At 52.0% G+C, this 22,140-nt stretch overlaps 2 protein-coding genes across 2 annotated transcripts; both read left to right on the top strand.

Annotated features, from left to right (window-relative positions):
- Window positions 1-4,479: 4,479 nt before the first annotated feature.
- On the top strand, window positions 4,480-9,821 carry Uap1l1 (UDP-N-acetylglucosamine pyrophosphorylase 1 like 1). Its single transcript, XM_041674667.1, has 9 exons — window positions 4,480-4,793; window positions 5,031-5,235; window positions 5,423-5,598; window positions 5,849-6,021; window positions 6,137-6,330; window positions 6,756-6,896; window positions 7,363-7,548; window positions 8,116-8,182; window positions 8,534-9,821. Exons 1-9 carry the CDS (start codon window positions 4,505-4,507, stop codon window positions 8,624-8,626), a joined length of 1,524 nt encoding a protein of 507 aa, XP_041530601.1. The 5' UTR covers window positions 4,480-4,504; the 3' UTR covers window positions 8,627-9,821.
- Window positions 9,822-18,089: 8,268 nt separating this feature from the next.
- Window positions 18,090-22,104, top strand: Dpp7 (dipeptidyl peptidase 7). The gene is made up of 13 exons (XM_041674820.1): window positions 18,090-18,229; window positions 18,317-18,430; window positions 18,501-18,640; window positions 18,734-18,897; window positions 19,396-19,531; window positions 19,617-19,698; window positions 19,805-19,971; window positions 20,175-20,235; window positions 20,663-20,781; window positions 20,870-21,026; window positions 21,160-21,224; window positions 21,586-21,656; window positions 21,791-22,104. Exons 1-13 carry the CDS (start codon window positions 18,133-18,135, stop codon window positions 21,885-21,887), a joined length of 1,470 nt encoding a protein of 489 aa, XP_041530754.1. The 5' UTR covers window positions 18,090-18,132; the 3' UTR covers window positions 21,888-22,104.
- The last annotated feature ends 36 nt before the right edge of the window (window positions 22,105-22,140 follow it).

The following is a 22,140-nucleotide window of genomic DNA, read 5'->3' as shown; positions in this document are numbered from 1 at the left end:
GTTGGGCGCTCTCCTTCACTGAGGCCTCTGTCCCTACAACTGCCAGTTCTACCCTTGGTCCTTTGGGACCGTCTGCTTTGTCCTGCCAACTGTAGGACAAAGCCAAATTGTCTTGTGTCCCCAGATGCCCATCCGGTGACCAGCTCTCTTGGCGTTCTGGATCTGGTCCCCTACTCGGGCTTGCTTGCTTTTCTTATTTCTTTCCTTCCTTCCTTCCTTCCTTCCTTCCTTCCTTCCTCCTCCTCCTCCTCCTCCTCCTCCTCCTCCTCCTCCTCTTCCTCCTCCTCCTCCTTCTTCTCTCTCTCTCTCTCTCCTCTTTTACTTCTCTCTGTCTCTCTTTCTCTCTCTCCCTCGCCCCCCCTCCCTCTCTCCTTCCCTCTCTCTCCTTCTCCTCCCTTTCTTCCTTTCTCCTCCCTTAGGGTCCCTTACCCCCTTACCAACTCCTTTGCCTGTCCTCTATCCTCCACCCGGTCACCTTCCCAAACTTCCGAATGTCACAGAAACAGAACAGTTGCCACTGAGAACAGTCCACACGTTAACTGGTGCGTCTACTTTCTAACCACACTGGGACACTCTTCAGCAAGGTGGCTGAAAGCCCCCAGATAGGCCCTTCACTCGGGACCTCACTCCAGCCCCTCTGAACAGGCTTCTAATAGGTTGTGTGTCTCAGGCGTGGAAGCAGCTTCCCTGCCCAGCTCCCCTGGCTCCCCATTTCTAGGGGTTACTCACTCAAAATTACTTTTCTTTGTTTGTCCTAAGACAGGGTCTTACTATGCAACCTCGGCTGTCCTGAAACTTGCTAGTAGACCAAGCTGACCTGGAACTCAGATCTCCTGAGTGCTGGGATTAAATGTGCACACTACCACACCCATCACACTCAAAATTGTGCTTCATTAATGGTAAGGTGTTTTGGCCGAGGCCTCTGGAGCTACTTACCCCTATAGGGGCAGACCTGGCCAAAGACCCTCTGGGGTTTCACATTCTCCTCCCCTCATGCCTTGCCTAGTCCTTAGGATGCTCATCATGTACCCTTACTTTCAGGCTCTGGCCTACATGTAGAGGAGCATCCTTTGTCATTGATTGATTACTGTGAACACTTCAGATCTTTCTCAGGTACCTGCTTCCTCTGCCCAAAAAGTCTTAGATGTTTTTACCTCACATGCCTGACTGTGGTGACTGTTTCCTCATGAATTTTGATGTTTGGTAATAGGACAGAGCCATCCCAAGGCCTGGCACTGGCATTCAGTGGATAGTGGGCACACAAGAAGCTTTGTTTGGTTAGGGAATGGTGCAGCAGAACACCAAGCCAGGATGAGGCCTTGGGCATTCTCAGGACCATGCTTAGGTACCAGCGATGGAGTAGCCACCAGCATCAGGTGAAACCAGTGCTGCTCAGGACAGCAAAACCAACAAGGTTCAGCCAGGGCCCCCTGGTGAACCTGAGTCCACTAACAGAAAATAAAAGCTTGCCCGTGTAGGGGAGGTGGAGCTCATAAGCCCCACCCCTTCCTAGGTAGCACTAGGCAGTTAATTGTTGCTGGGGGAGGGAGGAAGGGTCCTGATTCTCAGCAGTGAAGCCACTAGTAAAATGCCTTTGATCCTATAAAGAACCTCCAACTGGTGTTTGTGCTGACAGTTCTGATTAACTGCAGCCGGTCTCTCTGTCTCTCTCACACACACTTTTTTTTAAAAAAATATTTATCTATTTATTATGTATACAATATTCTGTCTGTGTGTATATCTGTAGGTCAGAAGAGGGCACCAGACCTCATTACAGATGGTTGTGAGCCACCATGTGGTTGCCAGGAATTGAACTCAGGACCTTTGGAAGAGGAGGCAATGCTCTTAACCACTGAGCCATCTCTCCAGCCCCCTTTCTTTCTTTCTTTCTTTCTTTCTTTTTTTTTTTTTTTGATACAGAGTTTCTCCGTGTAACAGCCCTGGTTATCCTGGAACTCCCTGCCTGCCTCTGCCTCTCAAGTGCTGGGATTAAAGGCATAGGCCACCACTGCCTGGCACACACACACTCTCTCTCTCTCACACACACACTCACACACACACACTCTCACACACACACTCTCTCACACACACACACACTCTCACACACACACACACTCTCTCACACACACGCATGCACACACACACACACACACACACAGACATGGAAGCATGAGGGTCCTTGTTGGGAAGAAGAAAGGATTTGGTAGGAGGAAAAGGGACTAAGAGAAGATAATGGGAATATGATCAACATACATTATATATGTATGAAGCTGTGAAAGAATGAATTAATTTCAAAAAAGAAAGAAAAGAAAGGACATAAGAGCCTCTCATTGTGCAGAGCCTGAGAAAAGGTAGGTCTGTAGGTGTCCGTATGACTGACTATTGGGGAAGGACCAGGAAGAGCGTGGAATCAATGCCTAGCTCTGCGTGCAAGACGAAGGTGTGCTGGCCTGCATCTTTTCTGGCTTGAACTCTGAGGACTTCCTCCTTCCATTCCTCTCCCAGCCTGGCCTGACTCTCTTCCTGCCCTATGCCTTCCAGTTTTGCTGCCACCCAGGGAACCTTCCAGAATCCAGAGCAGGTGTCCCTTTGCCAACCACGACCCTTGGAGGGAGGTGTGCAGGATACAGATGGGTGTGAGGTTGGCAAGACTCTGACGTCTCTTGGAGTAGCTCCCACTTGTGAGGAGAGAGGCCGGCTGTACTGGCCAACCCCCGCCCTCCCTCGACCTCTGTGGTGTCCACTCAGGCCTTAGTCCTAGGCCCTTGACTAAATAAATAGGTAAATAAAACAAATAAACCAAAAAACAGGAAAAGCCACCTCTTCCTGGCAGGCAATACAGAGAGTTGGGTCCAGCAGGACTTTGCCAACCTCGCAGCTTCACCAGGACTCAGTGACAGGTACCTCTGCCTGCCCAGGGAGGCATAGATAGTCTTCTGGTCTTGGAAATGCTCTCAGCTGTACAAACCTGTGTTTCCAACCTCTGACCTTGATCCATGCCCACACCTTGAGGGAAAACTTAGGAGCCCGTCACGACCTAGAGGGCTCACAGGTCACGGCTGACCTGGCTGACCAGAGGCTCATGCCCTTCTTTCTCTGCGTCGCTCCAAAGGCAATAATGGCTGCCGCGGGCTCTGGCCTGGGATGTGAAGCCTATGCTGCTCACCTGACTCCTGTCTGGCTGCTGCTCTCTCCTTCCACACATTTCCTGGAAGTCACACTGCACCAGGACAGACTCTTTGCTCATTCCTCCCTTCAGCCAGCACTCCCGGAACATTTTGCTGGTGCTTGACTTGGGACCCAGCACTCATTTGTTCAGTACACAGACACGTCCCTGTGTCTGCCCTTCGTGGAAGGAGACAGAAGGAGACCAATGAACGGAACAGTGTCCTGTCTCTTCCTCTGGGAGTACACGTCCCATGGAGAAGTCAGGCAGAAGAGGATGTAGGAAGAGCTGTGAAGAAGGGTGTTCAGATGGGAGAAAAGCCATTTATTGCAAGGCTACGCTGTGGCTGTAGACAAAAACCCTGTCTGGTCCAAGAGAATGTGTGGCCTCCATTCTTGCTTTGTTTTTATATACAAAAGGCTTTACATAAGCCGATGTGAGCCGGGCGTTAGTTACGCAAGCCTTTAATCACAGCACTGGGGAGGCAGAGGCAAGAGGATCTCTGAGTTCAAGGCCAGTCTGGTTTACAGAGTTCCTGGAGAGCCAGGGCTACACAGGAAATACCCTATCTCGAAAAGACAACACACACACACACACACACACACACCAAAGGTTTTATGAAAAAGCAAAATAAAGCAGAAAGTGGTTGCCTAGCCGGTCTGGAAACCAAGTCCGTCAAGGTAGGCAGGTGAGGAGGAACCGATACAGGGTTAGGACAGCCTGGGTCCGGCCTCCGAGTGACCTCAGAAAGATCGCCCGCCGGAGGGGCTTCTCGGTCAAAATTTACACGATCAAGCAGACTCCTCTTAGGCTCAGACTCTATCAGGAAAGGCTCCTAGGCCTCTCGGCTGTGGACGCGCAGAGGGTGGGTTAGGTCTGGTCAGCCCAAGAGAATACCCAGCAAGTCTTCTCTTTCCTCCCTTGGGCACGGATAAAATAGCTCCGCCCACATTGGAGGCGTGGTGGGAGATACTTAGGATAGAAACGCCTAGGCCTTGAGGACTAGGAGAGTCTGTCCTGGACCGTACACCTTAAGCTTGGGGGCAGGGGTAGAAGGGATCTGGGGTCTTATGCATAGCCTGGAGCGCAGTTAGACATAGATACCAGGTCGCGGAATTCTGGTCCAGGAACCTGGAGGGGGACGGTACTAAAAGGGATTGAAGAGGGGCGGAGCCAAAGAGGACCGAACTGAAGCCCTAACGGAGAAGAGGGCGGGGTCCGGGTGGAGGGGCTGCGCCCTGGGCCGGCCTCTCTGGGTTCTGCGCCTCCCGCCTGAGGTCTCGTGATGTTGGTCATAAGGTCTCGAGTGCCGACTGAGCTAGCAGCTGCGGTTGGAGCATGGCCTCGGAGCAGGATGTGCGAGCACAGCTGCAGCGCGCTGGCCAGGATCATCTCCTTCGCTTCTGGGCTGATTTGGCTCCGGAGTCTCGAGCGGCGCTACTGGCGGAGCTCGCCTCACTGGAACCCGATGCCCTGCGTGAGCACTGTCAGCGCGCCTCGGCTGCCTGCGCTCAAGTCCCGGGCCCTCTGCCCGACCTGGAGGCGCGCCTGCAGCCCCTGCCCCCGGAACTCGTGGGCAGCGCGATCCGCTGCGACGTAGAGACACGCCTGCGGTGGGAAGAGGAAGGTAGGCAGCGCTGGACGGGGCGGGGGTTGGGCAGGCGCTGCCCATCGTGTCCAGAAGAGTTAGAAGAGTGCCTACGGGGAAGGGGAGGGTGGCGGTTCAGGAAGTGCTGTGTGGAGTTATTTTCCTTGCACGTCCTTCCTCCTGCGCTTAGTAGACCCCGAAGTCGTGCAGTAGCAAGCTCATGAGTGGCTCTCTCTAGAGAAAGAGGCCTTTTCTCACGATGCGCCTCCCCTCCAGGTTTCCGACAGATTGCTCTGAACAAGGTGGCTGTCCTGCTGCTGGCCGGTGGGCAGGGCACTCGCTTGGGCGTCACCTACCCCAAGGGCATGTATCAAGTAGGGTTGCCCAGCCAGAAGACCCTGTACCAACTGCAGGCAGAGCGGATCCGCCGCGTTGAACAGTTGGCTGGCCAGCGACTGGGAACCCACTGCACCGTGCCCTGGTGTGTCCTCCCTGCCAACCTCCCAGAAAGACCACCTTTACTTAAGTGACCCAGGCCTGCCCCACACCAGTACCTGAGACCCAATTCTAGCACAGCCCTAGAGAGCCCAGTACCTGCCCTTACTGAGCCCCGTGCAGACTTGTGAACCAGTTTCCTCTGGAAACCACTCACTGCCGGTCTTTTACAGGTACATCATGACCAGTGAGTTCACACTGGGACCCACCATCAAGTTCTTCAAGGAGCATGACTTCTTCCACCTAGACCCCGCTAACGTGGTCCTGTTCGAGCAGCGTATGCTACCCGCTGTGACCTTTGAGGGCAAGGCCATACTGGAACGGAAAGACAAAGTTGCTATGGCGCCAGGTATGGCCCACACCTTGGACAGGGAAGGGTTGGACCACAGAGGGCAGCTGTGGGTCAGGATACAGGAGGCCCAGCTCCCAGGTAAGATGTGCTCAGGCAGGCTGTGTGGCCCCAGCTCAGTCTGGAGTCTCATCGGTCACATGATACAGTCACAAGGCTCTTGGTGGCTGCTGCTCCTGCTGCATTTACCAGACTGAGCAGGTGATCAAGCCAGAGTCGGTGGGAAGACCCATTCCTTTCTCCTTTGCAGATGGCAACGGTGGCTTGTATAATGCACTGGCTGACCACCAGATCCTAGAGGACATGAAGCAGCGGGGCGTGGAGTTTGTGCACGTGTATTGTGTGGACAACATCCTGGTGCGGCTGGCTGACCCAGCCTTCATAGGCTTCTGTGTGCTTCGCGGAGCGGACTGTGGCGCCAAGGTGAGCGCCAAGCTTTTGTTATCCTTGGCGCTTGGCTCTGTCTCTTGCACGAACCCTGTCCCTCTTCTCATCCCTGTCACTCCCAGCACTCTGAGTCTATACCTGGTGGCTGCAGGTGGTGGAGAAAGCATACCCTGAGGAGCCTGTGGGTGTGGTGTGCCAGGTGGATGGTGTCCCCCAGGTGGTGGAATACAGCGAGATTAGCCCTGAGACTGCTGGGCTGCGAGGGGCTGACGGGAGCTTGCTCTACAATGCAGGCAACATCTGCAACCATTTCTTCACCCGTGACTTCCTGGATATGGTCACCAGGTGTGTGGCAACAGGTGGCTGTTAGAATCTAAGAGTCTCTACCTCCCACAACAGCTAGCGCTGACCTAGCCTGAGCTGGGCCCCTGTTGGGAGTGCAAAGGGGTCAGGTAGAGAGAGTTTCTGTCACTATCAACAAGCCAGATCCCACCCGAGTCAAGCTCTGGGCAGTCCCAATGAGACCCTTGGTCAAGGCTATCTTGACCCCCTTGTTCATGGATACCACCTCCGCCCTGTCCTTAGCCTGGGCAGCATTGGCTGGTGGTTCCTGGCTTTTGGCCCTAGGGATCCTGGGAGAAAACTTGTGTCCTTCCCAGAGATGTAGCTAGTTCCTAGTGCCACCTCACCTGACCGGGTACACACATGTGAAGACTGGCGTTCCGGGGTGCCCTGTCTGAACCACACCCCTTTTGCCCTCTTGCCACCAGGGAGTTTGAGCCCTTGCTGAAGCTGCATGTGGCTGTGAAGAAGGTCCCGTACGTGGATGAGGAGGGAAATCTGGTAAAGCCGCTAAGACCGAATGGGATAAAGATGGAGAAGTTTGTGTTTGATGTGTTCCAGTTTGCTAAGTTAGTGGTAGAAGTCACTTACTTTTCTCTTCGTACCTCTCTTTGTTCTGGTAGTGGGTTCTGAGGTCCCATGGGACAGTAGGGGAATGGAAGCTTGGTGAGGGCAGGGCAGGGGTGGGGGAGTGAGGGACTATAGTCTGTCTCAGGGAAGTCCAGAGGGTGTTCCCCCAAGAGCAAGAGCACAGGTCTGAGAAGACCACAATCCATGCCCAAGATTGGGTTTTGGAGTTGCTGGGTGAGTCCCGGTGTTCTCTACCTCTGAGCCGGTGGCAAGTGAGAGTTGGAGGATTCGAGGCTTCTTAGGATCTCAGGAAAGTAAGGGGCTTCTGTGCCTGTGGGGCCCTCCTAGACCACCATCCTCACAGGAACAGATTCCCATTTAGGGAAATCTGGCCTCCCCTTGCCTGTCCAGAGCGGAACAGCCGGCTGGGATGCAACAAGATGAACCCTCCCTTCTCTCTCCCAGGAACTTCGCTGCCTTTGAAGTATCTCGAGAGCAGGAATTCTCCCCACTGAAGAACGCAGACACAGCAAGCAGGGACAACCCGTCCACCTCCAGGAGAGCCTTGTTGACTCAGCACTACCGCTGGGCTCTGAAGGCCGGAGCCCACTTCCTGGATGTGCCTGGAGTCCAACCTCCTGAGCAGACTGGGTGAGAGGCTCTGAGGTTAGCCTGGGGAGCAGCACTCTCCTCCCAGGGACCTGTTGATGCTGCCACTGTCTTGGCTGGCTTCTAAGACAGCACCACACCAATGAGGTGGCTATGTGACAGCCTGCTTGGTGACTCAGCCTCTTAGTCTCAAGTCAGAGAGGCAGGGTCTAGGATGTCCCCAAGTGTACTCTCCTAAGCTCTGGAGATGAGACCTAAGTCTGACCCCGAAAGAGATACAGGGAAGTCTGACCTTCAGGATGGGGGGAGGGAAAGGACCTTTCGTGTCTGTCTCCCCTGTTACTGTGCTGGGGGTGCGGCTGGCCTGGCTGCCTGAGCTCCATGTAGGGACCCTGGGTAGTGATTTGTGTAGCTAGGTCAGAGTCTGTCACCTGGCAGATGGCATGCATGGGTTTGTGCTGTGCAGAGGGAGGAATCTGCTGTGGAAATGCAGCTAGACTAGCGTGTGGCATTGATGCTGGACAGGCGCTTGCCTCTTCATGTCCCGAGGGTGCTGGGGGTCCCCAGCATTCACTATAGAGACTGATGCTGACCATTGCTCTCCCCTAGCTTGCTCCCAAATGGAGACCCTCCAGCCATCTGTGAGATTTCACCCTTGGTGTCGTACTCTGGAGAGGTGAGTGTGCAGGCCCTGTCCAGGATTTCGTGAAGTCTGGTTTGTGTGAACCAGAAGAAGAAAATGGGAGAAGCGGGCAGTGGGCGGCGGACAGGTCACAGCCCTGCTTCAGCTGGCCGATGAATGAGGGGTCTGGGGGTCTAGAGGCCTTTGCAAGTCTAGGGAGGGGACAGGGTACAGGAAAGAATCAAGGCTGAGACCCAGACTTTGGGGAATCTTCCTGAAGGAAGGAAACTAGCCCTCTGCTGACCTTGACAGGGTAGGGTAGCACTGGAATGCTGTTTTGGGGTGGCTGGAGCAGGTATAGGCAGATGAGGCGGACCCTTAGCTGCTGTAATCCTTTGTTTCTAGGGGCTGGAGAAGTACCTGCAAGGCCGAAAACTCCAGTCTCCATTTCTTCTGGATGAGGACCGGGCCAGGCTGCTGCAGCCACAGGAGTGCTAACCTGCTTGCTCCCAGCGTCTCCAGCCCTGGGGGTCCTCTAGGGTGCCGATACCGCTCTGGCAGAGGCTCTCAGTAGAAATACTGGCCTGCAGGATACGGAAGGGCGCCTGCTAGTTTACATCACAAGGTTGGGACCTCTTGGGTCCCCCATGGACTGTGGTTGTCTGTGTGTGTGGTTTTTGCCTCATCGCTGGCTCTGGGGCTCAGCAGGTTGGGGACCTTGGGAAATGGGGCCTGAGGCAGGGTGTAAGGAGGTGTTATCTGAGACGGCAACACAGGAGATGCCCAGTAACATCCGCCCTGCCAGCACCCAGGCCAGCCACATCCTTAGCGAACATTCAGATATGCCTCATGGGGGAATGGCTAAAGGAGCGCCCCCAGCAGCAGAACCAGTAGCTAGCTGAACATGTCACCCATGTGCCTAGACATACCTACAGAAGAGGTCTGGTGCCTTGAGAACTCTGGTCTGCACACCTGAGATGAAAGCAGTTCTCCCTGCCTTCTGTAGATCTCTTCCCCAGCCCGAATCTCCCAGGCAACACCCACAAGGGGGCCTGGCTATCGCGCTGTTAAGTAGTTTCCCCCCAAGAACCAGGGGCCACACTGTTGCCTTTTGGGATGGCTGCTGGTTCTGACTGCATCAGGAGCACACATCATCCTGGTTAGTTTCTTCTCCCGAGCTTAAGCTGCCAGTTAGAGACGTAGCCTAAGTGGTGTGTGGCTCTGCCACCCAGCCTTGTTCTGCCTCTGACACTAACTCCATTGACTGAAGGCAGGAAAATGGTGACTCCCATCCTTCCCTGTAACTTCACAGTGGTTAGAACAGGCTGACACCTCGCTCCAGGTGTATGCGCTCCTGTTCATTCCTGTCTGCTTTCCCAAAGGAGGTTGCAGGGCGAGTAGATTTACCCTGGGGTGTGGAAGGAGTGGGTTCAGACACGGGAAAGATGGCAGGATCGGGCCCACAGCTGCCACTGTTGGGAGTGAGGTGTAAAAGACACACTGGGCTTTTGTTGAGCTCTGTGGTCATCTTGCTGTCAGCCTCAGAGGCAAACAGTGTATTTGGTGTCCTTCCCTTACTGCTCCACAGGCCTGGAGCAGGAGATGGTCCCTGGGGAGATCAAAGTCTCCCCTGGTGCAGGAGACGGTCCCTGGGGAGATCAGAGTCTCAGGCTCTTCTTGAATAAACAATCAATGGGTGAATTCTTTTTTTTTTTGTTTTTTGTTTTTTGTTTTTTTGTTTTTGGAGACAGGGTTTCTCTGTGGCTTTGGAGCCTGTTCTAGAACTAGCTCTGTAGACCAGGCTGGTCTCGAACTCATAGAGATCCGCCTGCTTCTGCCTCCCGAGTGCTGGGATTAAAGGCGTGCGCCACCACCACCCGGCTCAATGGGTGAATTCTTTTTTTTTTTAAATATTTATTTATTTATTTATTATGTATACATTATTCTGTCTGTATGCCTGCTGAAGGCCAGAAGAGGGTGCCAGACCTCATTACAGATGGTTGTGAGCCACCATGTGGTTGCTGGGAATTGAACTCAGGACCTTTGGAAGAGCAGGCAATGCTCTTAACCACTGAGCCATCTCTCCAGCCCCAATGGGTGAATTCTTGAAGGAGTTTTTAAAAAAGATTCAAAGAGGTCTCCATGTCCTTCACCCATTTCTCAGGTGATTGCATCTTACATGATTATAAGACAGTATCAAACTGGGGGTGATAGAGTACAGTGCTTATAGAGCTTTCGTGTGGCTATGTTTCGTGTACCCCTCTGTCAATCAAGATGAGTAATTGCTCCCTCACCATAGAGCTCGCCATAGTCACACCTCACCATTCCTAGTCCCAGACTGCCCTGAAAAGATTATTGACTTTTGAAAGAGTGGACATTATTTTCACAGATAGGACATTTTCGGTAACTCCAAGCTGCAGGGGTTGGTTTATCTTTTTTTTGGGGGGGGGGGATCTCGGATCCCAGGCTGGCCATGAATTAGCTACAAAGCAAAGGATGACCTTGGACATCTGCCCCTGCTGACAAGGCTTAGTTTGGGGTGGTGGGAATGAATCCAGCACTTCATTTGCATGGTGGGCAAGCGCTCTGTGACAGCTCCAGCCTCAGGTGCACACAGACAGACACAGGGATGGGTATATCCAAGGGACAGGGCTTTGGAACAGCAGGCTGCCCATGAAGCCCTCCTTGCTTCTATCTACCTTTTCACCAGGAGCTTGTAAAAACCCAAGACCTGGCACAGCCCAGAAAAGACTTGTAGTGGGCCTGGTGGCTTGCCCATATGCACTTCCCATTTTGATAAGCAGGTATTTTTTTTTAGGACAATAGAAAGCATAAAGCATCCCTTGGCAGCATTGCTGGGACTGGCCGTTAGTGTGTGGGGGAAGATAACAAGCACAATACTAAATGTGACCTCAAGAAGGGAAGGAGACCTGAGAACATTTTCAGATTCAGAGAAACCACAGGCCAGGCAGGCTTGCCATGTGGGGAGCTCTTCAGGCACCCAGAAACACACAGCCAGAGTGTACATGGTAAACATGTAGCTGGAACCTGGGTGTGGTGGCACACGTCTATAGTCCCAGTACTAGGGAGGCGAAGGCAGGCAGATCTCTTGAGTTTGAAGCTAGCCTGGTCTACATAGCAAGTTCCAGCCCAGCCAGGACTACATAGTGAGTCCCCGTCTCAGAAACAAACCTTGAGCAAACATGAGGCAGGGAGCTCAGGTTTGAGCATTTACTTGGACCATGTGTGCAGGAAACATAAATAGCTTGCCCTACAGCATAGCTCCTATACCCATGGGCTGAATAAAACTTCCCTGTTCTATCCCTTATCCATAGGGGTAGCAGGGAGGGCCCAGCAGTGCCCTTAGGTGCACAGGACTCTGGTCTAGCTGTAGTCATGAGAAAGCAGGCTGGGCCTGTTCTGGGTTCTCCTGCATAGAAAACAGTGGTCTTTTTTTTTTTTAAACAAATATCTTTTTTTTTTTTTTCGAGACAGGGTTTCTCTGTGGCTTTGGAGCCTGTCCTGGAACTAGCTCTGTAGACTAGGCTGGTCTCGAACTCACAGAGATTCGCCTGCCTCTGCCTCCTGAGTGCTGGGATTAAAGGCGTGCGCCACCACCGCCTGGCGAAAACAGCGGTCTTTATACTGAGCCTTACATGGGTTTCTTCCATCTTATACAGTAGAAGTCTGTTGTATCTCCATCTCTAGTACCCATCAAACCCATCACTAGTCAGGAAACCAGCCCGGAAAATCATCGGTACGAAGAACCAACCTCGCTTCCATCCAGCCTGCTGTGGCCTGGTTTCTACATCTGCTCCCTGCTTTTGCTTTCAGCCCTTAACCTTTCAGTCTTTAACCTTTCTTAGTGGTTCTGTGACCCTCACCGTGTGGTCCGAAGTATGTGATTTGAGAGCTGCTGCTGTTAGTAACTGAGACTGGAGTGGACTAAAGAAACCCATGCTTGCCAGTGGTCATGAGCACCAAGCAAAATCCCAAGTGCCCAGTGAAATCAAGATAGCTTGTGAATTATCCAAGACATAACATGCTGGTCTCTGTCACTGGCTTAGCCTGTGGTCAGCAGGATTCCATTCTTCCTGGGTGGTGGTGGTGCACACCTTTTCTTTCTTTTTTTTTTTTTTTTTTTTTGGTTTTTCGAGACAAGGTTTCTCTGTGGCTTTGGAGCCTGTCCTGGAACTAACTCTGTAGACCAGGCTGGTCTCGAACTCACAGAGATCCGCCTGCCTCTGCCTCCCGAGTGCTGGGATTAAAGGCGTGCGCCACCATCGTCCGGCTGGTGCACACCTTTAATCACAGCCCTGGGATCTCTGTGAGTTTGAGGCCAGCCTGGTCTGCAGAGCCAGTTCCAGGACAGGCTCCAACACTACACAGAGAAACCCTGTCTTCAAAAACAAACAAAAAAAGGATTCCGTTCATTAGAAAAGGAATCTAGTAAGCCAGGTCTGATGGTGCATTCTTTTAATCCCATCATACACCTTTTTTTTAAAATATTTATTTATTTATTATGTATACAATGTTCTGTGTGTATGCCTGCAGGCCAGAAGAGGGCACTAGACCTCATTACAGATGGTTGTGAGCCACCATGTGGTTGCTGGGAATTGAACTCAGGACCTTTGGAAGAGCAGGCAATGCTCTTAACTGCTGAGCCATCTCTCCAGCCCCCATACACATTCTTGAATTAGAGGCCAGCCTGGTCTGCAAAGCAAGTTCAAAGACAGCCAGGGAAACAGGAATCTTGTCTTTTAAAAAAAAGGAAAAAGGGTTCTAGTGAACATGATCCTTCCCCCTCCAAATAAGCCATTTGGTGGTACAGACAAAACACTACCAACGGCTCATGAGGAGACCCAACTGCATCTTTAAGCGGGGTCTGCTGACAATTATGTGATACACAGATTAGGGTGACGCCTGACTTTGGTGCAGAAAGGCAGTGCATGCTCTGATCTGTGCCGATCAAGGCCCAAAGGCTTGAGAGTCAGGAAGGTGCATAGCATATGCCATGAGAGGTCTCAACTCATGAGGAATTGGTTACCAAAGGTTCTACCTAGCAGGGTGGTGGTGGTGCATGCCATTAATCGCATCTCTGAGGGAGGCAGAGACAGGTGAATCTCTGGGTCTGAAGTCAGCCTGGCATACAGAGCAAGTTCCAGGACAGCCAGGGCTACCCAGAAAAGCCCTGTCTTGAAACAACAACAAACACATAAAACCTAAGCATCATGAGAGGAGTGAACTTCAGATTATACATCCATCATCGCTCAGGTCTCAGGCAGACTATAGAATTACACCGTGTTAACAAATATTCGCATTGCTGGGCGGTGGTGGCGCACGCCTTTAATCCCAGCACTCGGGAGGCAGAGGCAGGTGGATCTCTGTGAGTTAGAGACCAGCCTGGTCTACAAGAGCTAGTTCCAGGACAGGCTCCAAAACCACAGAGAAACCCTGTCTCGAAAAACAAACAAAAAAAAAAAACCAACCAAATATTCGCATTATTTATTCTGGAGGTTTAGGCAGGCAGAGCTCTATGAGTTTGAGACCTGACAAGGCACACAGTGAGACCCTGTCTGAAAAATCAATAAATAGTATTTGTTTCAAGTTTGGTGGTGCTCACTTTGAACCCCAGCACTAGGGAGGCAGAGCCAGGCAGATCTCCGTAAATTCAAGATGAGCCAGAGCTACCCAGTGAGACCCTGTCTGAACAGTTCATCATCCGGAGTCTAAGCATGAAAGTCTATGAACCCATGGGGGACAGTCTCCTTCAGACAGCTATAGGCGGGGAAGCAGTATCATTTTTATGACTTTACAAGGCCATTCGAATGATCTAGTAATAAATGCACTGTCTTCCAGGTGAGTAAAACAAATGATGACCTATTAGTCATATATATCAAAAAATCATGATAAATTACAATAAGAAAAACAGGAGCAGAGAAGAAACCATAGAACCTAGAGGCAGGGGTGAATAATTAGGAAGGACAGGGCGCACCACCACTTATAGACCTTTGGGAGCCATGTGGTCACCAGATGGCATGTAACCGTTCATCTATGGCAGTAGTGACACCTGTGTCTACATAAGAACTGCAGAAGCTGGTGGGGCTATTTGGAAACATGACAGTGCAGGCCAAACATCAGAGGAGCAGGATGAGAACAAGCAGAACCGTTAGGAGAACTCATCCACACCTTCAGGAAGTCCTTTATCCACCAGTGAATGCACAGACAGGGCGGGAAATCTAGGCAAGCTGCATGCATGCTTATAACCCCAGCACCTGGAAGAGGCAGAGAGACCATGATTCTGAAGACAGCCTGAGCTACTAGAAAGCCTGTCTTTCCATCTGACCATTCTTTTCTTCCTTCCTTTCCTTCCTTCCTTTTCTCCCTCTGTCCCTCCCTCCCTTCCTTCCTTCCTGGTTTTTCGAGAAAGGGTTCCTTGTATAGACCTGGCTGTCCTGAAACTCTCACTCTGTAGACCAGGCTAGCCACTTGCCTCTGCCTTCTAAGTGCTGGGATTAAAGGTGTGCCCCACCACTGCCCTGTCTTAAAAAAAAAATTCATAGTGCTGCAGACTTATGGTATTTGATGATCATGAAGCAAGGGGGGCCACACAAGTCAGAGTCTAGAAAACTGATTTTTCATACTATTGTTGTTTGAGACAAGGTCTCTCTATGTAGCCCTGGCTGGCCTGGAACTCACTTTGTAGACCAGCCTGGCCTCAAACTCACTGAGATCTGCCAGCCCCTGTCTCCTGAGTACTGGGATTAAAGGCATGTGCCACCATACTTGGCTCCTTACATTTACTTGAGAAATTCCTTTGATCAATTTACTTTTTATTTTTTTAAACATTTTATTCTTTTTTAAAAAGGTTTATTTATTTATTTATTTATTATGTATACAGTGTTCAGCCTCCATGTACACCTTGCAAGCCAGAAGAGGGCGCCAGATCTCAATACAGATGGTTGTGAGCCACCATGTGGTTGCTGGGAATTGAACTCAGGACCTCTGGAAGAGCAGTCAGTGTTCTTAACCTCTGAGCCATATCTCCAGCCCTACTTTTTATTTTTTATTTCCCTTTTCTTTTTAAAATCTTTAAATTAATTTTTACATATCAACCACAGTTCCCCCATCATCTCAACCACAGTTCCTCCCCTCCCCCCACCTCCCATTCACTCCTCAGAGAAGTTTGTCAGGCTTTGTTGACCCCTTTGACCAATCTATGAGGCATCAAAAGACATGGAGCTTCTGCCTGGCAAGAGACCTATCACAACCGACCGTGTGATGCCTCAGCTCCCTTGGATGAAGTTGAGGCCCGAGAAATGAAGGAACTCAAGTGGTCAGACGTTTGTTACCATGAAAGGATCCCTACCAGGTAGTGAGACCAGGGCCAAGCAGGGAGCCTCACGGAAGACAGAGACAAGATGGAGGGAGACTCGCCAGAACATACCCATGCCAAAGTGGGGTCTGTGCGGTGATAGCACATGCTTTACAGGTGGACCAGTGTGCTCTATATAGAAATAAATAAGTAAGTAAAGGGCTGGGTATGGTGGCACATCTAATCCCAGCTCTCAGGAGGTAGAGGCAGGCAGATCAGATCTCTGGGATTTTAAGGCCAACTTGGTCTACAGAGTGAGTTCCAGGACAAGCTCCAAAGCTACACAGAGAAATCCTGTCTTGAAAAACAAAACTAAAAGTTTAAAATTAAAATTAAATTGGAGAGATGGCTCAGTGGTTAAGAGCACTGCTGCTCTTCCAGGGGACCTGGGTTCAAATCCCAGCACTGCGTGTGGCTAACAACCATCTGTAACCAGTTCCAAGGGTATTAAGCACCCACTTCTGGCTCCACAGACTGCACACAGATGGTGCACTGACAAAACACACGTATACATAATAACAAAATCTCAAACATTTTAAAACTTAAAAGTATCTAGGTAGATGTGCATGAAGTGTGAAGGTAGAGGGGAAATGGCCAACTCAAAATTAAGGACATTGATAACTATATACATCTCTCCATTCAGAATGGCAGGGGCTGGAGAGATGGCTCAGCAGTTAAGAACACTGAGTGCTCTTCCAGAGGACCCAGCTTCAATTCCCAGCACCCACATGGGACAACTCATAACTGTATGTAACTCCTGTTCCACCCCTACACTGACATTCGCCAATGTATATAAAATAAATTTTTTTTCACCTTTTATTTATTTATTTTAATTAATTTATTTATTATGTGTACAACATTCCTTCCATGTGTGCCCGCGCCAGGTCTCATTTTTAGATGGCTGTGAGCCACCATATGGTTGCTGGGAATTGAACTCAGGACCTCTGGAAGAGCAGCCAGTGCTCTTAACCACTGAGCCATCTCTCCAGCCCCTATAAAATAAAATTTTTAAAAATCAAAAAAAAACTAAACGGAAGAAAATAGGGGTTGGCGAGTTGGCTCAGTGGTTAGAAGCACCTCCTGCTCTTGCAGGGAACACTGGTCTGATTCCCAGTACCCACAGCGTGTTTGATAACCATCTGTGACTCTAGTTCCAGAGATCTCAATGCTTCTTCTGGACTCCAAGAAAATCAAGCATGCATGTGATACACACACACATGCAGGAAGAACACATACAATAAAATGAATATATCTAATTTTTAAAATTAAAAAAGGGAGATAACTTGTGAAAAATTCCCAGGATGCTAAATCATAAATAAAAAGAGAGGTAGCACTCAGGAGGCAGAGGTGGACGGATCTCTGAGTTCGAGGCCAGTCTGGTCTAGAGAGCGAGTTCCAGGACAGCCAGGGCCACACAGAGAAACCTGCCTCCAAAAACCAAGAATAAAAAAGGAAGAGAGAAATGTACAGTAAAGAAATAGCCATGTATTGTGCTACAGAAGATGCTGTCTCTATATTCAAAGGGCATATGGGAGTGGGCTGTATAAACAGATTGCAGGCAGGAATCAAGAAGTGACATGGTATGAAATCCTGCAGGTATGGGCAATGCAACACCGACACCCCCAGAATCCATAACAACGAAGGTAGGTATCTGCACAGGATGGGGCTTTCCTGATCTGTGCCCAGCATTCCACAGCTCTGGGCTGCATGTCCCACCGGACCGTGCCCAAGCTGGCTGAACATGTTCCACTCCCAGCTGAGCCAATCCAAGCTCCAACTCCCGTGGATCTCTCCCCTCTTCCAGACCTAGGACTGGGTTTCCGAGAGAAAACTGGTTCTTTCTTTTCCCTGTACCCTCCCCGCCACCAGGTGGAGGGCAGCTTCCAAGAGAAGCCCTGTCCCTCCGTCTCCCCGACTCTGTCTGGGCATGGGCACAGTGCCAACAGTCAGGAGAACAGTGAGGCCACACACTCGAAGCTCAGAGATCCTTGATGCCACTTAGATAAGCCTCTCTCAGAGACACTGTTGCCTCCGCAGCAATTCCCAACACCCCTACCTTCCTGAGGCCACTCTCTTAGGGCAGAAAGAACTGTCCCAATTTCCCTGGCCCTGGGATTACGAAGGGTGCTGACCAGTACTGAGGGCTGGGGGCGGGGTGGCCATTCCGACTGAGTCCATGTTGGTGAAGTCCCAGCTCAGCTCTCAGTGCCTGGCACACAGATGTGCCGTGGTGCCGAATGAGGACGTAGCTCCAGCCGCCAGTGGAAGATATGGGGCCAGCAACCCCTGGGGACTTCGATACCCTGCAGTATCCCAGTGTGGGAGGATCCTCCATCACTCTGTGGTATTCAGCGACTGGACACTTAGGGAGACCACACAGACCGGACACGCCCTAGACCTCTCGTCCGCTTCCTGGGTCATCTCCGTGAGAACACAATAGGAGCCCAGGGAACCCTTAATATTACATCATACAACCCAGAGGGCAATGCATGAGGGAGGAGTAGAAGTGGTCCTCAGGCTACCTACGAACGGACGGTTCTGCGAAGTGGTCACGTGATGTTGCCCGGCCGGCCACGTCTGTCATGTGACTTGCGTCACATGACTGCCGGCGCCCGTCTCAGAATCAGGCATGAGCTTCCAGCCTTGTGTCTCTGTGAACCATGGGGTCCTTTCCCGGGTCCTGGTCCTGCTGCTGGCACTGGGGCTAAGCAACCTCCAAGTCAGAGGTGAGTGTTACTGGCCGCCCACCCTCCTGACCCTCCTGGGTCCCTGATGATCCCTGCCAGCTCCTGAGCCTCTGCACCCGCCCTCAGCTGACGGAGTTCTAGACCCCGACTTTGAGGAGAACTATTTTGAGCAATACATGGACCATTTCAACTTTGAGAGTTTCGGCAACAAAACCTTTGGACAGCGGTTCCTGACGTCAGGTTAGTGTTGGCCTCACGGCAAGTCTTCTGCTGGCTTGTCTCTGCCCTCACGGAAACTCACTTCCCACAGATAAGTTCTGGAAGTCGGGCGAGGGGCCCATTTTCTTCTACACCGGGAATGAAGGGGACATCTGGAGCTTCGCAAACAACTCTGGTTTCATGGTGGAACTGGCGGCACAGCAGGGGGCCCTGCTTGTCTTCGCTGAGCACGTGGGTATCTGGATGTTTCCCGGCAGTCTCTGGGCTGAAGGAGGTGGGGGAGTGCAGAGGCAGCGGTTAGTCAACCCTTCCTGCTTCCCGCAGCGGTACTACGGGAAATCGCTTCCATTCGGTGTGCAGTCCACACAGCGTGGATATATGCAGCTGCTGACCGTGGAGCAGGCACTGGCTGACTTTGCCGTGCTGCTCCAGGCCCTGCGGCAAGATCTTGGGGTCCCGGATGCTCCCGTCGTAGCCTTCGGAGGGAGGTGGGTCCTTGATTTACCTTCAGGACACACAATTCTGACCCACACCCAAGCTGAAGGAACCCTACTCCTACCCTTCCCTGATGCCCACGTTGTACCTGGCGACACCCTATATAAGAAGGGCCAAACATGTCTCATGCTCTCCACTCCTCTGCCCAGCCCGTGTTCTCAGTCCTTAACTTCTTACATGGCAGGACTGGGTCTAGTTTTACCTTCTCCTCAACTGGACCTCAGAGACTATGCTGTCCACACTAATGGGACAATCCCCATTCCCACAGGTGCCCTTCCCCAGTAAAGGTTCTATCTGCATTGGCCCTGGGGTCAGAATGAGTAGGCCTAAAAGATTCAAGTCCTTCCACACTGTGCAGAATTCTGAGCAGGGAAAGACCAAGGGGAGGAGAAAGGTCCAGCCCAGGAACCTCAACCTGGAGGATGGGGTGAGGCTGCTGGCTTGGGCACTCAGGCATTTTCCACAGCCATAATCCTGTGCTCTGTCCCCAGTTATGGGGGGATGCTGAGCGCCTACATGAGGATGAAGTATCCCCATCTGGTGGTGGGGGCACTGGCAGCCAGTGCTCCTGTGGTAGCTGTTGCAGGCCTTGTTGACTCCTACCAATTCTTCCAAGACGTCACAGCGGTGAGTGAGGGTTCCTGGGTACCTCAGGCTAGTGCAGGTGTGGCGGCGGCGGCGGCAGCAGCAGCAACCATGGTCTTGTCTTCAGGACTTCTATGACCAGAGTCCCAAGTGTGCCCAGGCTGTGCGGGATGCCTTCCAGCAGATCAAGGACTTGTTCCTCCAGGGAGGTGAGGAGGTCCTTCTCTGCCTGCTGCCCGCTTTGGGTAATCATTCTTGTCTTTCACATTTGCCAGCAGTTTCCTCAGCCTCCTCTCCTGGCCTCTCTCTTCCCAGCTTATGACACCATCAGGCAGAATTTTGGTACCTGCCAATTGCTTTCCAGCCCAAAGGACCTGACTCAGCTCTTTGGGTTTGCTCGGAATGCATTTACCACGCTCGCCATGATGGACTACCCATACCCTACTGACTTCCTTGGAAATCTTCCTGCCAACCCTGTCAAGGTGAGGTGGCTCTAGGTGGCTCTCTCTAGGTGCAGGTACCAGTGCAGGCCTGGCCCAAGAGCCTCGTAGCACCTTCTTTGGCACCATCAGATACTATTCTGTTGTAGCCATGTAGGCTAGCAGCCCTGACCCACATTCTGGGACCAGGGAAGGTCAAGCTGGGCAAGGGGCCTCTGCTGAGATATTCTGCTGCCCTTCTCTAGGTGGGCTGTGAACGGCTGCTGAAAGAGAACCAGAGGATCATGGGCCTACGAGCACTGACAGGTTGGTCTACTCTTTGGCCTTCATGGGCCAAGGGTAGAGAGACCCTAACAGTAAAAGCTGAGTAGGAAAAGCCCCAGAGCCCTGAACTGGGGCTTGGTCTGGTAGGCTGAGATGTAGGAGGGGACTGAGTTCAGCTTTTGAAAGGACATTGTATTGTAGCTGGGCAGAGGCTCAAGTGGGTAGCATGACTTCCTCTCAGAGCACACTCCAGTTGCCTGAGACTTTTGCAATCCCCAGTCACAAAGCCTACGTGCCTGTCCTGCCCTGCTGTGGGTCAGGGTGCTGGGAGTGAGGCAGGTATCTATCAGCCGTTCAAGAGGCTGCTGGCACACGCTCCACGGACCTCTTCGCCTTCCTTCCAAGGTGGGTGGGAAGGGGCCTGAGCATGTAGCGTCCGGCTGCGGGTCCCAGCATTCCTCCTATCCAGGGCTGGTCTACAACTCCTCTGGAACGGAGCCCTGTTTTGACATCTACCAGCTCTATCAGAGATGTGCTGACCCCACTGGCTGTGGCACTGGCCCTGATGCCAAGGCCTGGGACTACCAGGTTTGTAGACACAGGGGAGCTAAACTGCCAAGTGTAGGGGTCGGAATGGGTGGCTTGCCTGCTTTATTTCACTGTGGGCTACCTGCAGGCCTGTACGGAGATCAATCTGACCTTTGACAGCAACAACATGACAGACATGTTCCCCGACATCCCGTTCTCTGAGGAACTCCGCCAGCAATACTGCCTGGACACATGGGGCGTGTGGCCTCGGCGGGACTGGCTGCGAACCAGCTTCTGGGGTGGCGGTAAAGAACTGGGGATTGGGAGCCAGGAAGGGTCCTACCCTCTGTCCTGAGCTGGTTCTGCACCCCCAGATGCAGCTCACAGCTGTAAAGGCCATACTGGATGCCCTGCCACCACTTACTGTGTTCCTTTCAGACCTTAAAGCTGCCAGCAACATCATCTTCTCCAACGGTGACTTAGACCCCTGGGCAGGGGGCGGGGTAAGTCCCAACCTGGCAGCAGATGGCCCCATATAGGTACTCTTGGCAACGCTTGGCTGTGTCTGCTGCTGTTCCCACTTTGCCAGACTCCTCAAAGAACCTCTGCCGTTCTAGATTCTCGCTCAGGCTCACTGGGCCATTGCTGCTCTTCTCTCTCTTGAGGGCTTCTTTCCCACATCACTAATGCAGCCTAACATCTGGTCCATCAGATTCCACCGTTCTTTTCCAATGGCACCATCTGAGGCTGCACAGTGAACTCACTATTGCTTCAGCTGCATCCCCCAGACAGTGCCAGGGTGGGAGAGGGGCTGCCCACCTATGGCTTAAAGCACAGGTCACACATCTCAGATTCCTCCAACAGATTCCCAGCAACCTGAGCACATCGGTCATTGCCGTCACCATCCAGGGGGGAGCACACCACCTAGACCTCAGGTCAGTGCGGCACTGCCCACCCGCTTCCCTCCTTGATGACTCTGGGCCAGTGGTGGGATGTGGGCTGGATGGGCATGAAGCTCACCTTGTATGCTTGCCACCTGAGTGCCCCCCCCCCCCGTCTGTCTTCTTAGAGCATCTAACCCAAAAGACCCTCCATCTGTCGTGGAGGTGCGTAAACTGGAAGCCACCCTCATCCGTGAGTGGGTAGAGGCAGCCAGACTAAAGTGACCGGCAATGCCCTGGTGGCCTGGGCCTGAGAAGCAGCATTCTTCCAGCTAAGGCACAGCAGGACCCAGAGATCTCTTATTTTATGTGAGCAATTGTGATATGACAGCTCGCCTTACATCTGAAGGGCCGTCCACAGCGGCCTGACTACCGTGAACTTCAAGCAAGAGGTACCAAAGCTGGTGGTGGACAGAAGGAACCAAATAAACTTATGGTTGTTGGTTAGATGTTTCCTTCTTGTCTGGCAGGGTCCAGG

This window comes from Microtus oregoni, unplaced genomic scaffold (genome assembly GCF_018167655.1).
Source record: "Microtus oregoni isolate MIOR12 unplaced genomic scaffold, Mior012 000025F_ref0000491, whole genome shotgun sequence".
NCBI lineage: Eukaryota > Metazoa > Chordata > Mammalia > Rodentia > Cricetidae > Microtus > Microtus oregoni.
The sequence above is the reverse complement of the archived record's forward strand: the minus strand, read 5'-3'. Positions and strand labels throughout refer to the sequence as shown.